Source organism: Pempheris klunzingeri, chromosome 15 (genome assembly GCF_042242105.1).
Source record: "Pempheris klunzingeri isolate RE-2024b chromosome 15, fPemKlu1.hap1, whole genome shotgun sequence".
NCBI lineage: Eukaryota > Metazoa > Chordata > Actinopteri > Acropomatiformes > Pempheridae > Pempheris > Pempheris klunzingeri.
Window position 1 is genome coordinate 20,050,651 of NC_092026.1, and position 18,050 is coordinate 20,068,700.

At 42.8% G+C, this 18,050-nt stretch overlaps 1 protein-coding gene across 1 annotated transcript; it reads right to left on the reverse strand.

Moving 5' to 3' along the window:
- Positions 1–1,519: 1,519 nt before the first annotated feature.
- On the reverse strand, positions 1,520–17,645 carry LOC139214196 (zinc finger protein 208-like). The gene is made up of 10 exons (XM_070844964.1): positions 17,291–17,645; positions 15,088–16,072; positions 14,966–15,023; positions 14,303–14,382; positions 12,459–12,676; positions 11,274–11,849; positions 9,217–9,984; positions 7,837–8,624; positions 3,240–3,330; positions 1,520–3,128 (listed from the first exon to the last, which is right to left on the reverse strand). The coding sequence occupies exons 1-10, from the start codon at positions 17,559–17,561 to the stop codon at positions 2,065–2,067; spliced, it is 4,899 nt and encodes a 1,632-aa protein (XP_070701065.1). The 5' UTR covers positions 17,562–17,645; the 3' UTR covers positions 1,520–2,064.
- Positions 17,646–18,050: the final 405 nt, after the last annotated feature.

Sequence of the window (18,050 nt, forward strand, 5' to 3'; positions counted from 1 at the left end):
AAAAACATCGATTTGGCAGATGAGTGAGGATAAAACAGTAGATCTTCATTTCATTTCAGCATTATTTTGCCAACACGTCTATTGTATTTGAATAGAAATCTCCGATGAGGCAAAAACAGATGAGTGGACTAAGCGGACACCCCGGCAACAGTATTCATAAGGGGAAATCATTAACTTCATAATAAACTTAACTTCCTCTTACACCGCTAAATAACTGTGTATGTTTGCAGTGATGCCCTGTAAATAAAAAAGTAGTCGCATGTCTGTCAAACATGACAGAAGCTCTTCTCACTAAGCTCACGGACTGGAAAGACAGCGTCTCTGGCACCGACAGCTACTGCAGGATAAACTGTTCCACAGCAGTGTTTATACTGACTGCATTACCTGTGTAGCCTTTCAACACCAAGCTAAAGTCAAGTCGACCATTCCAGATGAACCAAAAATAGCTCTACAACTTGGAGAAACATAATCTCTCACGTAAAGGATCTTTACGCCTGATGCAACCTTTACACCTTCATCTTAATATCTGAATTTTACAGGGTTTTTGCTCTAAATACTGAGGCAGTGGGTGGCAAAAAAGAAAACTAATCTGACAAACTACTAACTATTAATATTCTACAAAACCATCAAATACTGAGCGGAGGGCAACAGGTAGGAGAGTGGAGTGAATCGAGGACGACATGTATGAACTACAGGAACTTTAACGTGTGAAGCTCTTGTTCCTGTTGAGGCAGAGGCACTGTGGAGTCACAGCTTCCTCTCTGCACTGTGAGGTTTTAAAGGATGAGTTAGGCTGCCCTCTGCTGCCATGTCACCTGCCAGAGTGACAAATCGACATGCTTCAAAGAGGCCACGATTTCAGTCAGCAAAAATGTATAATCAGCTGTGAGCACCTGCTGCTTTTCCACTGTTTTACATAATTTGAAATTTAACCGATTTTATATTAATAAGAAAAATACTATATTATCAAAAGTGTTGGTTTCAGCTCTAATCAAAGGTCCCATACTCTGCTTTGAACGCTCCGTTTCATATAAACAGAACAATCTGCTGCTTTGCTCTCGCCTGGCGGACAACGGCGGACAGAGAGGTGGAGTCAGGAGGTTTTCAGTGGGCGGGGACAGTCGAGGTCACAGGAGGAGGTCACATGATCAACAGATCCCCTCATGACGTCATAAAGGGAGCCAAATCTTAACGACACACCGGGGACACATTTTTATGTTTTATTTTTGCATAATATGGGACCTTTAGCCTCGTGGGATGAATTCAGTGGACGATAATAAACTCAAAAGTCAACACTTGTTTTTGGAGAAGTAGTTACACAAAGTTCATTAACAGCAAGTTGGACCAAAGCCTGACGTCCAAAACTAGAAACACTCAGACTTGAAACAATCCAGCTGCTGATTTTAACGAACCTTAACTATGAATCAATACAAAGGGCAAAGGATTTGGGGGATATGCTTTATGGAAAGAAATCACATCAGGACAATGGTCAAGCAGGTTGTTTTTTTTTTTTCGTTTTGTTTTTTTGACCAATGTTGACATCAAAACATAAGCCTGACAGGTGCTTTACTGGCTCTGAAAGGAAAGCCCTCTTGTGACTGTAAAGTGGAGAGTTAAGCGTCTTGTGCTTCTATGGTTGCAGTGTTGAGATGAAGTAAGGCATATTTCTACACGAGAAGCTAAGACAAGCCGTCTGGTGAGTGAAGATCAGCATGTAGGGAAGAGGAAATCTCCAGGACCTCTTTTAAAGACTCCACATTTTAGACCATGTTTTTTTTTTTTTGGATTTCTAGCTTTGGAAGCGTCTTCAAGATACCGACGTGTAAATTCTGTTTGAGGGTGCCATTCAGTATTAAGTTTTCATAATTATGAGACGAAGTATTTAAAAAAAGAAGCAAACATTTCAAATGTATCCAAATGGATTTTGCATAGTAAAATATGCATTAATATACAAAGTCTATACAACCAAAAAGTCCCAACCAAAAAAGCTGCCTCTCTCTGGCTTTTTGATTTGGCTTTAAGGGTCATGTTGTGTCTTTTCACCTGAGCAGGGACAGCTCCGCCTCAGCTGTATGTGTGAATGATTCTGTGCCGCTTCAAATGGTGCATCAGGATGAAGGTTTTCCCGCACAGCGAGCAGCTGTAGGGCCGTTCCCCGCTGTGCGTGCGCTGGTGGACCCTCAGACTGCTCTGCTGCGTGAACCTCTTCCCACACTGTCCGCAACCGTACGGCTTCTCGCCCGTGTGCGTCCGGTGGTGTATGCTGAGGTGGGATGAGCACTGGAAGTTCTTCCCGCACACCGTGCACCAGAACGCCCGCTTTCTCTTGTGGCTCTGCTGGTGCAGCTTGAACTGGTGCAGCCGGCCGAACGTCTTTCCGCACTGTGAGCACACGTAGCCCCGCGCCATGCCAGAGAGAGGTTTGTTGGGAGGGTTTGGAGTGAAGCCGCCTGGTGTGAAAGAGTTGTGCGAGGCAGTTAGACATGGTCTATCTCCTGCTGCCTCCGTCTCTCTCTCAGGGTGTTCATCTGGCTGCCTCAGATGTGAAGCGTGCGAAGGGTTTCTATGTGAATAAATCTGTTCCTTCTGCCTGTCTTGCTGTGGAAGGCCACCCTGAGGTCTGGGCTGAAAACTAGACGACTGCGGAGCATCCTTCAGATACTCGCCGCTGTAGATCCCGTTACACGGCCTCTGAGTGGACAGCTGCTGGACATTAGCTGACTTGGTGGTGTTAGAAACCACATGAGCATCAGAGTGGTCCGGGAATGTGTTGGAATACTCCTCTACCACACTAGAAAAGTCAGGAAAACCAGCATCGATGTCGTTACCTTCAATTATGGATGACCAGAGCTGATTCTCTCTTTCATCCATGGAAAAGTCGGCAGCTAGTTGAGTCTGCTTCCCTGCGCTGTGCTGGCATCCATCCTGACTAAATCCTGACCGGTCCTCCTCCTTCTCCGTCTTGACGGTGAAGTGAAGGGCACTGATGTCTCTTGCAAGTTGACCAGAGTTAAACAACTCACCGAACTCTGAGGTTTTTTGTCTGGCGACCTCTGAGTGGTTCAACTGACGGTCGTCTTCGAGGCTCTCTGGAGCATTCACTGGATCGGCGTATTGTACAGCAGAACCTGCAAGTGACAGGTGTTAAGTCAGGAGGGGCCATGTGGACTTATTTCAAACAAAAAGCGTGAACCTTTTTTGGATTTATTTCTTGCACAAAATCCAGTGCTTTAGCTCACCAGTCGGTCCTGCAGAATCACTGATCCACAGCTCTTCTGTACTTTCTTCTTTAATTGTGAATGAAACTGTGGCATCATCAATCTCAGGAAACTACAGAAACAGACGATGGAAATTTTAAAACTGCAACATTTGGGTTTTTTGTGGCCACTTGAGGGCAGCACAAACTAAAAAAATTCACATATTATCACCTTATAAAGACGATCTGGTGAACATGTTTGCACAAAAAATAATAAATCAAGCACACACACACACACACACAGAGTAGCATTAGCTTTCATTTTGAGTCGTGTTACTGGCTAACTTTGCTCTCCACCAACTCATTAGGGAAATATCTCTTTGGATACTAAATGTTCAACTAAATTTTCATCCATTAGTTGAGTGATTCGGGGCTGGTAGTTTAAAACAGCACTGACGACAGCAGCGAGACTGAGCCAAGTGAGTAACGTTGCACCAATAAAACTGATGCTGAAAGACACTAAAGGAGGCGCTGAGTGGAATGATAATTGTCTGTGGATTTTTCCCTATTCTGATCCAGCATTAATGTAAATTGTTTAGAGCATCTTTGATTCGTAATTCATATAATTCATTAAGACCATGTTCCACAACCGTGTCAGTGCCGATTAAATGATGATGACGGGCTTACTGGCTGGTGGCCCTGGGGCAAAAATGTGCTACTGGGCCTCTATTACCCCCCATTTATACCCTTCTTCTAGCATTATGTTCAAATATTACCGTAAACACATCTACCCCGGGGCTTTTGGGGGCCTTGGTGGCCCCGGAGACCTCAGGCAGTTGCCCACTTTGCCTGGTTGGTTTAATCCAGCTTTAATTCAGATACATCTACGTTATGTCACTGTCTCATATTATTGACACGTGTTTGAGTTATGATACAGACCTTAATATCTCCTGTGGGATGTGGACAGTTACTCCCCACATCAGTTCCTCGGTCCATGTAGTTTTCTGGTGCAGAAAAGGGGGAAAAAAAACACGTTTAAAACAGCTGGACCAAAGTGAAATTAAATATTATTTCAAAGGAGGAAATGTGCCCAATTTTTTTTTACAATGCACATCAATTGATGTAAGAAGTAACAGCATACTTACAGTGCTGCCTCCAAACATTGTAAACGTTATCACATGTGTAACAACATAACTCAATTTAATACTGATGTCAATTAAGGGCACAAATTAGGCAGATGAGCATCTTACCAAACCCGCGCTGCAGCTGTGCATTTTTATTCTCCATCATTAGCAATTTCCTTTTCAGCATCTCATTCTCGCTTTGCTTTCGGGATATTTCAAGGTGCAAAAACGCACATTTGTCATCGACTAGTTTGGATATCTCAGCCACAGCTGCTTTGACCAAAACCTCCATTATAGAGGATAACTGGGTTTGAAAGGGAATGCACGTCGCCATGTTAATTCATGCAGAGTGATATATGAGGCAAAAAATGTGATAAAAAAGGTCCTTCCGCGCTAGGATTGTTTAAAAAATTGCCAAAAGAAGCATCGCGCTGGAAAAATCTACATCCCTGTGTGTTTCTAGCTAGCTGGGACCCTTTCTTCCGTGTGGCGGAGGGCTCTACCGTAAATACACGAGCAGACGCGCGGAGCAAAGACAACCAACAAGGAAGACAGGAAGAGTTTGAGAGGAAGGCCTCCACCTTGGTTTGCCATCACAGGTAGGTGTTAGAGGTATAACTAAAGCTTACTTACCTTTACTAGTCTGCCAATACTTTGGAAGCCAATTTCCACCAATGTGATGAAAAAAAGTTTTTGTGATTAATTCAACCTTTATTTAAATCTCGAGGATTCCTTGAGGACGTGCCCTCATTTTCCATCATGTCGAGAGTACGCTGCAGAAAAAATAAGCTTTCTAAATGAACAAAAACCAATACTTGTCCCGTCTCAGAGACGGCCACACAACCTTTTCACACAATATGCAATGATGAGCAGAGTAACCATCACTAGTAATAAATGTTAGAGTGGAGTGATTAACCTGAATCTAGTGGACTAAGGATGAAGGCAGAGGCGTGTCTACTGATAATATCTCCATAATCCAGAATAGACATGAAGACGGCCTCAATTATTCTTTTTCTACTGAGCACTGGAAAATTAGCCGTTTCTGTACAAAAATATGGAATTCATAGGAAAGATTTGGCCCCACCGCCAATGTTGCACCCAGGTCCCTAAAATACATCCATGGTGTGGCCACCCTCCTGTTTAGACTGATTTCCAACCGACCTGGCAGTTGTTTGTCTAATATGAGCCGGGTTTGATGTGATACATTTACATTTACATTTTTGTAAACATCAAAGATGGCTGCCACTGATGGAGAACATTATGCTGAAACCACCATCATGTCAGTATTATATAAACTAGATTTTCTCTGAAAGAACAAACAACTGCACTTAAAGCTTTTGTTGATCAGAAGGATGTGTTTGCCTCACATCTGACACTATTTTGTAATGTCATGTGTGCTGTTGCTCTGAATGGTTGGAGGTCTATAGTGTCAGGAGGCGCTCTGGTCTGCACCCACTGATAACGAGAGAGGTTCCAGACTCGCATTGTAGCATTAGTCAAGTGATTATTAATGAAGATCACATTTTTTACCTTTTCCAAGAATGTGGAATCCATGGAAGAAAAGCAGGCGGGGTGAGACTGGGAACAAAAGGATGAGGAGGCAGTGCTGGAAAGAGGAGGAACAATCAATCATTTACTTTCACTGATTTATATTAAAATAACCAGAGTGCCAGACTCCACTATTGGATTAACTTTGTCTTGAATTTATTTGAAAATACAAAAAGCTTGACAAAGAATCTGCCTTTTTTCATGATATTCATCTTTTCAAATGTAATCCAACACCTTGTATTTGACTTGAACTACTACCGTGAAGGTCATGTGATACTGGTGACGACAATCAGGAGCGTTCGATTGACAATTATTGATCAGTGATCTTGTGAAGTAAATTACTGACAGACAGTAAACACTCACAGAATTCTATGAATTTTGACTGACACTGTTTTGAAATATAATAACACTGCGGTGGCACGGTTGCGGATTTCATTCCCATGTGAAGCATGTAGGCCCTCATCACCCTGCACTGTAACGGGCCCCGTGTCCTCCTGTCGACCCTAGAAAGTTGTTCTGTCTCTGGGCTTAGCTCGAGGGTTAGTTTGGTCAAAACTATTTTAATGACCTCTTCAAGTCCAGCCACCTGCTCCAAACAAATGCAAACTGCACCATTCATTCAGAACTATTCAAACCCATTCAGTCAGACCAGTTAAATGTCTTACTACACTTTCCCATGTGCAACGATCAACACTGGCTGTGCACCTCGTTCGGTGTGCTATCCAAAGGCAACAACGTGAGTAGAAGCTTCAGACTCCATAACTTTTCCAAATTCTTCATCACCCTGTGCATCACTGAGGTATTTCACTTTTCTTCAGTTGCACGTGTTTCCTGCATATGATTTAGCATTAACATATTCACTCGTGTGGGGATTCTTGAATCCTTAATTTCTGAATCGTCTGGTCTCTCTCTTAATTTAAGAGTTTGGTCTGGACCTGCTCTTTATGGAAAGCATCTTGAGATAACACTTGTGAATTGGCGCTATATAAATACAGATTGATATCATAGTCAGTTTCCCTTCTCCAAGAAAAAAAAAAAAAAAAACATGTTGTCTTGTGACATTTGTAGTTAGTGAGCGGTCTGCTGTATCTCACCCAAAAATCGCAGCATTTGCTTTTCGTATTTTCATGCAGCTTTGAAGGAAATAAAGACACTACTGTCCATCTGCTTTATCAACATTAACCATCTCTATGGATATTTTGGCTTCAAATCACAGCTTAAAATATAGTACCCACACTGCATCCTTCTCAAAAGGAGTGTTTGATAAAAAAAAAACAAAAAAAAACAGCATACTGATGTGGATCCACATCACAGAAGTCTATCTCAGTACAATAAAGCCTTATTGGAGCCTTCATGAAATTAATTGATTTGACTTTTTTTTCCCTCTTAAGAATGGCACAACATAATTCTAAATAGAGAATAAATCTGTGCTGTACAGCAAAAACACAGCAAAACCTTGATATGACCAAGTGCTGTAATCAGTGTGAGTTATTTGGTTATTATCATCCTTAAAACACAGACAAGTATCATTAAAATAATTTCAGTGAAGCTTTGACCAGAAAACAGGATGGCTTTAATTTGCCATTTAAAATTTTCAACATTGTTTGGTTTCTTCTTATAGTAATTAAATCATCATTAACTCCAATCACTCCAGAGGCCTGATTTATCCAGCTTAAAGGAAGAACTGTGTTGACTAATCTCAATCATTTTAAGAAGAAGATGGAGCAGGTCAAAGCAGCAGGAAAACATCTTGTTCCAAGTACTTGAAATGTGACAGATGCTAAAAAAAAGATGCTTTCTGTACTGCAGATGGAAAACTAAAGCTTTGAGTTTTCATTTTAGGACACGTCAAGTATTTTTTTCAGATCCCACATGGATTTGTCACCTGTGAGAAAGTAGCTTGTGCGCTTGTGAGGAGAGTCACATACAGTTTTTATCCTTGGTGCATCACAAATAAGTTTATTCTACATGCAGTTTAAGGTGCAGTTTCAGGATGCTCATCTGATTAAACATCTTACCACATATGTCACAGCTGAACGATTGTTCGGTGATATTTTTGCACTGGTGCCTCTGAAATAAACTGAAACTATTAAAGCTTTGCCCACAAGTGGAGCATATAAAGCAATTCTGCCTGTTGGCGTCCCCGCCACAGCCGTCCTCGTGGTCGCCTGAGGCGGTCATATTAAATTCAAACGCAGCTCCCTCGTGAGTCCTGTCCCTCGCTGCGGTGTACTCGCTCACAGCCACCTCTGGTGTAATGTGTTGATCTTGCAGCTCCGGTGCTAAAGTCACATCAGAGCTTCTTGAAGGCATTCCCATCACTGGATACTGATCATTGTGTGTCATTTCTTCCTTTTCTGTGTGGTTTAGAAAAGGCAGCTCCTTCATTGGTGAGGTATATCCCTGCTGCTCATTGGCTGGCCCAGCAGCAGGACTGAGGTGATACTTGACGTCGTGTAAGAGGAGACAGACATTTTGTTCAGTGGCGTCACTGCTCTTCTCCATCCCAGATGTCCACAGCTGACTTTGGTCCGGTGCTCCTGTGCCGTTAGCGGTCCCTGCCTGACTTAAAAAATGCTCCCCGTTCGGCTCCAGCTTTACCATCACTGTTTGCTCTCCAACTGGCTCGCAGTACGAGGCGCCTGGTAACTGTTCCTCTAAAGCTGCCAGCGCGGTCTTGGGTTCTTCCAGGTTCTTCAACGGTTGATTGTCAGCGAACATCAGGTGATGTGCGTCCAGAACGTCTGGGTTCTCCCCTTTTCAGAAGAAAAAGGCAACAGAATTAAAACGAGCAAATAGTGTTAAAAGATTCATCTTTTTTTTCTGCTTTTACAAAGAGCAGCGATGCCTGTGTGATGTGGATCTAGTAAATAGTGTATTTAAAATAGATAGTTTACAATTATTATTATTATTATTAATTGGCTTAATTATATTGTTGGTCTGCTACTTGGAGCTCTATTTCAAAACATATGCATTTAGACAATATCCACTGTTTTTAAAATTTGGAGTCCATTTTATTTGTGTTTTCTCAACATCACCTTTGGAGGTGGTTCAAGTTCTGGTCATCAGTTCATTGTACAAGTCTTTTTTGAGCAAAATGCACAGAGCAGAAATCTCTGATTCCAGCTTTTAAAATGTGAATATCTGCGTCTTTCCTTGGTTTTAAATGACAATAACCAAAACATTTTGCATTTTGGACTGTTGGTTGGACAAAAAAAAAAAACAGAAAATATAATATGGAAACTAAGATGTGATGACATTTTATGGATCAAATGACCAGGCTATTTAATAATGAACATAATCGTAAGTTGTAGTCAATATGTTATGTGGGAACACCATTCCTCTTACCATTTCTGTGGGTCTTCATGTGGCCCTTGAGGCTGCTCTTCTGATTGAAGCACCTCCCGCAGATGTGACAGCCGTACGGCTTCTCCCCAGTATGAATTCGCAAATGTCTTTCCAGGTGGCCGACGCGCTCGAACACCTTACCGCAGTACGAGCAAACGAAGCACTTCTTTGGTTTGATCACCTGGAAAGACCTGCTTCCTCTCTGTTGCTGGTGAAGCAGCGTGGTTCCTGCCATAGCATGTAAGCCTGCTTCACTCGGGACGATAAGCGCATCTGAGGATCCGTAGGATGTCTGGGAGATCATGCTGTTTTTCAGTTCCCCGTATGGTTTCCCGGGAAAAGTGAACGTGTTACAAGAGACTTCGATGGGCGGCGGGAGTAGCTGAGAGATCCCAGCGAAGGACGTCACATTCTGCTCTGAGCTGCTGAGGAACTCTGCACTGCTGATCTCGGTGCCGTTTTGTCCTTGTAACCTCGTCATCCACTGCTGGCCGTCTGTCTCAAATGTGGTGAAGTTCTCGTTGGGATCGTCTGCGCCTCCCATCGTCCGCTCGTTCCCGCCATCAAACACCGGTTGTGTTATATTCTCCTCTGAGGGCTCAGATTTTACTTGTATAGGCGTTGTGAGGATGTCCTCACTCTTCGGTACGACTTCCTCAGCTTTTGTGTGGTTCTCTTTCTCAAGCCGATGAGCATCAGCACATGGATTCGCGTCGGGAATCGGCTTCAGTTCGCCCACCTGGATCTCCACTGGTCTGGGCAGAATACCTGTTTAAGCAGAAGGAGGTGACCATAAGCATTTTTACCAACCTCATCTACGAAGTCAAGGCCATTTTACCATTGAACGTTCCAAAAAATATGGTGTGGCCAAAGATGTCGACCATGGCTGCTATCCAAATTACTCCCTTCATACCAGTTTCCTGCAATATTATACTTTCATGAAGAGTTGTTCCCATAGTGGTTTAAGACTTTGATGGGTCACCTCAAAATACAGTCTTGTGCTTTCAGTTTTTATTGAAGAGTCAAATCACCTTTCAAACAAGGGAAGAAACCAAATACTCAATCTGTATTTCTCTGTAGTTTATTGATACACTAAAATTAGCAGAGCTGAAGACTAGTTAGGCCAAAGGTCATTCGTTTCACTGTTGCATGGCAGGAACATGAACTGAGCGATGACCCTAATAATTGATATCCAGTGTGTCTCAATGGGAGATGATTCAAAAGGCCGGGCTTGTTATAAGTCAGTCAGGCGAACACAGCTGTCAGTGGGGCACTTTTAAGTCACCATCCCCCCCATTTACTGTCGTCTCGCCTGAACCACACAGTTTTTTCTCTGCTTGCCTCGACGCCGAGGAATGTCACAGCCAGAGACTTCCAACTGTGAACTGAACCAAGGCGGAGAACATGAATAACACACGAAGACATACAGCTAGCTACCGATGTGTCAGGGAGATTTGGAGAGCTTCAAATTAAGAGAATATTTACACATTTTGTCACAAATATTTGACATGTTATTCAAAGTCCCAGGGAGGTCTTTAAACTACATGAAATTTAAGAGAATCACAAAAACGTATGCAATCAACCAGTTAAATATAAATACTGTATAAGAGAGTGAGTGACCCCAGGCATTCAGGTTTGATCCCCCATGACCCGGTGAGCCTCCCCAATCCTGCCCCGCTGACGGGACACTAAATCCCCACTGGCTCCTCAGCCAAAAGGTCTTAACCTCCCTGAGCAGGAAAACAGAGGGAAAGATTTCTGCTTTTCCAACTTTATTTTCAGACGTTTATCAGGAGAATATCGTCTGAGTACAGAGACACTTTGGAGGCGACACCTTGCTTTGCATGTACATCTAATCTGACAACTGAAACTGTCAAGTCTTTCACTCCTTTCTTGAAATGAGCTTCAGAGGACAAAGTGTTTTGCTCAAAAGGCAACTCTATATGTGGTTGTTGACAAAAGGAAGATCTGAGTTCTTTAGGTTTCCCTGGAAAGTTTTTCCTATCTGGCTTAAGGAACCAGACCAGCAAACTCAAACAATGAAGCACTTGACTTACTTCTTCGGTGAATCTTCATGTGCTCCTTTAGGCTACATTTCTGGTTGAACCGCCTCCCACAAATCTCGCAGCGATACGGTTTCTCACCGGTATGAATCCTTTTATGCCTCTCGAGGTGTCCGGCGCGCTCAAAATATTTACCGCAGTATGGACAGATGAAGCCTTTCTTAAACATTAACCTCTTCACCGTCCTCCTCCGTACTGTGTTGTACAAGTTACGATACTGGCTGTAACCCAGCAGCCCGCGGCTGAACGGGCTCTGCTGATACCCACCGGAGCTGCTGCAGGGCACCGGCGCCAGGCCGGTGTCCAAAGAAGGTTCAGGGAGACACAGCATGGAGTTCTGGCCTAAATTTAAATAATCTGAGTGGCTGCGTCCTGACTGGGTTTGTCTCCACTGCGTGCTGTCGCTTTCATACACGGCGGGCTGGTGAGGTTGTCCTCTGGTTTCTTCACTTCCTTCGTCCACAGGTTCACATTTCACCTGCACCTCAGGTACGGACAGGCTGTTCTGGTCCTTATCAGCGTGCACCTTTTCAAGCAAAGTCCTCTCATCACCAACTTCGCTCTGACCATCTGTGGAAGGGCAATGATAAGGATGCAGAACAGTGTATTAGCTAATTGTACATTTAATTATTATAATGATAACTGTAGTTTCGGTCATTAAAAGCCTCCATTGGTTAAAGGCATTGCTAATGCAAAGATTGACCAATTAGGCAGTATTTTTCTACATCATATGCATGTATCCTGGATAAATACCTCATTCCTCTATGACTTTTACAGGATATAAGTGATGATTTAAGTGTGCAGGTCCTGCTCTACATGGTGGGCTTCTTCATGTGTCCCACTGTCCTGCATGATTCAGATGTTTCTCCAACTCACCTGATTCTAATGAATGGTTTGTTTTTCAGGCTTCTGAAGAGCCTTGATGATCATTTGAATCAGGTGTGGTGGGGGAGGACAGTAGGACCCCCCCAGGAGCAGGACTGGGAAACACTGATTTAGCCAGCACCCTGCAGAGATTGTGAAGTGTTGAGGTAAACACCAGGGTCAGAGGGGGTTTGTGTATTTCCTGCCCTGAGGACGCCCATCCTCATGTGTCCTCCATCACAGTGACAGTCGTGGGATATCAGAGTGTGTGCAGGTAAAGCGTGTTTTGGTTTGTCTATGTGAGGTCCAGCTCACCACGGGTGTCTGGTCGCAGGGTCCCTCTCTCCTGCACCGACCTCAGCTCGTCGTGCAGGACCTCGATGTTGCTCTTCAGCTTCTTGATCTCGTTTTCGCGCCGACACATTTCCAGCCGTAACACCACCACGCCGTCCTCCACAACTTTGGCGATTTCTGCCACGGCTGCTTTGGACAACGCGTCGATGATGGAGGCGATCTGAGCCCGCAGAGCAACGCTGTTCAACATTGTTTACCAAAAAAAAAAAAAACCCCAACAAAGTGACAGAAACCCAAACTTTAAAGCGAGGGGAAGGTGGCGCGAGGCTGTAACTTAGTGTGGCTCTGTTAACAGGAACAGGCCATCGTTAAAGCCGCAAACTGCAGCTATTTGGTTAGCCAGGTGTTGGTTTTAATGTGAACCGCTCTCAGCTAGCAGCAGCTAATTGGTACAAAGAATATATACAGTCTCGGGTCTCGTTTTGCGGAAGTGACGACATAAGTGCCGTAAAGACGGACGGAAAGGCGCAACGCGTATTTCTGAAGCACGTTCCGGGTTTTTCTTCTTCCCCAAAACAACAACATGCAGGCATTGCACACACACACACAGTGACATTTCAAGGCAGTAACCTACATAATAAATTATAAAAGTAATTTAAAAAAAAAGAAAAACGTGGCATTATACAGTACAACATTCTGTATTTTGTTTGATTTCAACGAAAGGTTACACTTGGCTTTCTTTTTACTCCTGAAATATTTTTCAGCCTTTTCATGCATGAATACATTCAGTATTAAAACATTTAGTTTCTAACCATTATGATTTTAACTGAACCCAAGTGACACAAGGTGGTATTATTGTTTTTGGAAACATTGAAAGAAAAGCCTGTACGTGTTTTAATCACTGTGGAATTCTACATCTTTGTTGTTTGGTAAAGACCAAAGTGTCTGAAATAGTAAGTTATGATGATGATTTACTCAATCCACTGCCCCATCCTTTTCCCACAGCACACATTTATTCTCATTCTCTCATATTGTCATTAATATCAACCATCTCGATTCAATTCAATCATTTTATTATCATATGTACAGATAAAAACAAGTTTCACCGCACTGCTTTGCCCTTTCGCCTTCAATGCTGCTGCGGGATTTAAAAAAAATAGATAAATAGAAAAATAAACCATAGCTATACAGAAAAAGTATATACAGTTAAAGTGGTTTCAAAAAAAAAGAAAAGAAAAATCATTTTAGAAAGCTGCAGAATATAAAGAAGATAAATGAACAAGCAAAAACATACAATTTGTATGTGTTTGTAAGTTAAATTTCAAATTGGCCACTGCCATTAATCCTTGTGTCTTTTTAACACTTTTAGAGTCTTTTATGTGTGTGAATAAATTAGGATGTACTTCTTCAAATAAAGCATTTCGAATTGAATCAAATTGAAAAAAGTGCTATAAGTACTCCCAATATGGATCGTTTGAACATCTGCAGTTCTGTTTTAGCACTGTAATATCATTTCATTTTATTCAATGTACTATATTTAAGATCACAATCAAAACAAAGAATAGTATGGAAAAAAGTTAATGAATAGAAAAAAAGAATACAAACAAATACATTTATTGCACGTTTTAGAAAAAAAAACGTTTATTTATATTTAAAAAGGAAACATGAAATTTAAGTTGGAACCTTTAAGACAAAATGCAAAAAAGAAACAATGGGAATAATAACATACTGTAATGTTGAGAGAATAAAACTCTAGAGACAGATTTAAATTAAGTACAAATATAAAACACAATAAATCATTGCATAGGCACACGCTCACGCCACCTTTAATATGACGTATTCACTGTAAATCATCACTGGTGCACCCAGCTGTCATGAGGGCCAGGATGCCTTCATCCTCCAGGAACTGCCTGCACACTGTGGCCACATGAGGCCGGACATTGTCCTGCACCAGCACAAGATCTGACAATGGCTCTGAGGACTTCATCCCAGTGCCTAACAGCTGTCAGGGTACTGTTGGCTACCACGTGGAGGTCTGTGGGACCCTCCAAGGATATGCCTCCAAACACCATCAGTGACCCACCGCCAAGGATGTTACAGGCAGCATCACGTTCACCACAGCATCTCCAGACTCTTTCACGTCTGTCACATGTGAGTACAGGTCCCACTAGAGGACGCCGGGCCCTCATGGAGTCTGGTGTTACACTGTGGTAATTAAGTGTTCCCTTAATTTTTTGAGCAGTGTATCGTTCTCGTAGACAGTGTAATAACTTACATACAATAGAAGAGGATTCTGTTCTTGTCGCTCGCTCCTTCTTTAGGTACAGAAAACCTACTAATCTTATGTAACTGTCCAGCCAGCTGATCTCTGAGATTAATGGAAAGTCAAACTGTCATTTTCATTTGGCAGCCTGAAGTATTTCAAAAATATAAGTGGATACAGTTGGAAAATCTGTATGCATGCCCAGCCTATGCAGTACACCAGTGAGAGCACTTAATAAATATAACAATCACATATTTTTTCTCACCCACAGGTTGAACACTGCCTGCATCGCTGCCTTGCTCCCTGAAATGCAAGGTGGTCCACTGGCGAGAGGGTTTTTAACGACCGTCAGTGAGAGCTCCAATGTCTGAGCGCTATCTTCCCTGCAGGTGAATCTCTTGATGTATTTTGAGGTTACCCAGCACAGTGAAGCTTTTGCCGCACTGCCCACAGCTGTACGGCTTCAGCCCACTGTGGAACCGCTCGTGTCTCGTGCAGTTGTCCTGCCTCGAAAACATCTTGCCACAGATTTTGCAACTAAACGGCCTCTCTCCCGTGTGCACACTTTGGTGCGTCTTTAGCCGGGTCTTCTGGGTGAACGATTTCCCGCATTCGAGGCACCTGAAAGGTTTAAAGGGTTGGTGTGTGGCCTTGTGCTCCTCCAGCTGAGAAAAGCGGGGGAAACCCTTGTTACAGACCGCGCAGATAAACAGTTTCTGATTTGTTCTCCACACATTTATGAATCGTTTTGTTCTCAGGTTGTTTCTGCTGAGGATGTGATCTTCTGAGTTTGATCCTAACGGACCTGCTGTGGGTCTGTGTGCATGAGGCGGGGCTAGTGACGGACCGGCCTGTTGGGAAGCGGACTGCAAGCGCTGGTCCTGACTGACTGCAGGGAGAGAAGCATGTCTGAACTGTTCGCTGTGAACAGACTCTGAAGTGCTACTACTGATGCACATAGGCTGAACCTCAACCTCTACTTTTATCTGCGCGTTTAAGGAATCATCAGTGACTTCCTCCGCCGCAGCTGTTAGAGAGTTATAGGAATTGTCTGTATTTCTATGAGCAGCATATTTCTCAGCGTGAGAGGAGAAAGTCTGCGTGCACTGCTGCATCGCAACAGGGCTTTTTTCAAACATGCTACACGAAGGAGGAGGCCAGATTGGGTCGTGCCGCTCTCCCGCCTCAAAGCAAATGTCTGCTGTTGCGGTGTCGTCTGTTGTGTCCTGGGTGCCGAGTTCATCTGCAGGCTCGTGTTTCACCACTGGCATCATGTCACGGCTCTCCTCCGTTCCATGTCCAGGCTCACCGAGCGGATCGGCAGTCTTTGGTGACAGATACGCTGCACATGTTTCCTGATCTTCTTTGTCATCTGCAATCGACAGAAAGAAAATTGTAGGCACACAGGAATTTGACCCAACGGAGGCCAATGCAAGTCAACAAAGCAAGAACACAGTAGATGCATGTCAACTGAAATGCAGAAACGTTTTCCATGTTGCTTTCCACCATTTGAGATTTCACTGGTGTTCTTTTAATTAATCTTGTTGAGAGCTGTTCTGTAATTGCATAATTGCATCATATTTGCTTGGAAATTAACTAGTTATTAACTGGACCACAGTACCACCCCATGGATATGTACATATCCTGTTGACTGGAAAGTGTCCGTGTCTGGAAGAGGGTGGCATTGCTTTTTCTAACACTAAAAATCAATTCAACTCAGTACACGTCCACTGCATCAACTTACTACACGACACTGTCGTCCTTCAGAATTGCTGTGAGTTTAGTTTCATTCTCTGTGATCGAGGGCTGAGATGATGAGTTGAGTCTGTAATCTATCTTGAACATAGATTACATTCCCTTGTGACCTCTTTTCAACTATGAAAATGTGCTGCTTTTTGATAATAAACTGCACATCTTTGTATTTTGGACTATTGGTCAGATGAAACAAGCTGGTGACTTAAGGAAGTCCTGACTGGTATATCTCACACTTTATATTTTTAAAAATAAAAACAGATGCAGCACTAATCATTTGTTAGTTATCTATCAGTTTTCTTGTTACTGCTTCCAAATGTTATGGATTCTTGCTTTTCTCCGTGTTATTATCATCCAAAATGCAATACTTTATTGTCATTATACGGCAAAGTATATAATATATATATGTGTGTGTGTGTGTGTGTGTGTGTGTGTGTGTATGTATGTATGTATATATGTATGTACATACATACATACATACATATACATACACACACACACACACACACATATATATATACACATATACATATATATGTGTGTGTGTGTGTGTGTGTGTGTGTGTATATATATATATATATATACATATACATATACATACACACACACACACACACACACACACACATATATATACATATATATATATATATATATATTCAGTGATTCATCTTTAAGCCGAATTTAATAGGAGACCATGAAATATGCTAAAGATTTTAAGTTGTGGTCTATCGAGCAAGCAGGACTAGGTACAAGAAAGCAAAATCTGAATTTCAGAGAATTTGAATGAAGTTTGGTGTGACCGTTCTGTACAGACCCAGATGTTGTTGCTTCTCACCTCTCGGTGGGACCTGTTTCCCGGCTGCTGTCTGCTTCTGTTTGTCCTCCGTGGCTCTGGTCGTGGCTGCTTCTTGAGCTTTGCAGAGTTCAACCTCCATCAGCTTCAAACTTCTTTTAAGCTCCTGAATCTCGCCGTCCCTGCGACACATCTCCAGGCGCAGAACCACAGTCCCGTCCTCCACCAGTTTCGTTATTTCGGCCACCGCAGCCTTCGCTAACACATCCATGATGGCTGCGACCTGCATACCAAAAGAGGAGGGGGACGACATCCTGCTGAGCGACAACAATAACTCACTAGAGGTAAATATCAAGCTTTGAGGCAGCTGAGACTTCAGCAGAGAGGCGAAGCACCTTCCCAGCTGATTTATTTTGGTTTACTTCCGGGAAAATGAGTGGGCGGATGTTACGTAAGAAGCTACTGACGTAACTCTTGTAATAAACGTGAATTATAATAAATGTCAAATATTTGTTTTGACACTTAACCTACAGAAAAATATTTTAATTTCTTCAAAACAGAAAAGAGAGAAGAGAGAAAAAAATCAATATCTTAAACATCTACAACCTGTTTTTTACTTTGATTGAGTTCCACATTGATGCCAGAAAGTTCAACTCAAACTTTTTCCCAGGCCTACCTGCTCGAGGCCTATGAGGTCTGTACACCTCTTGGTTCTTGGGTACTGGCCCGTTTCCTCCCTTGCACATTTTTCCCCCACGCAGTTTCAATAGGGTCCTCGCACCGCTTGGTGCTCGGGCCCTAA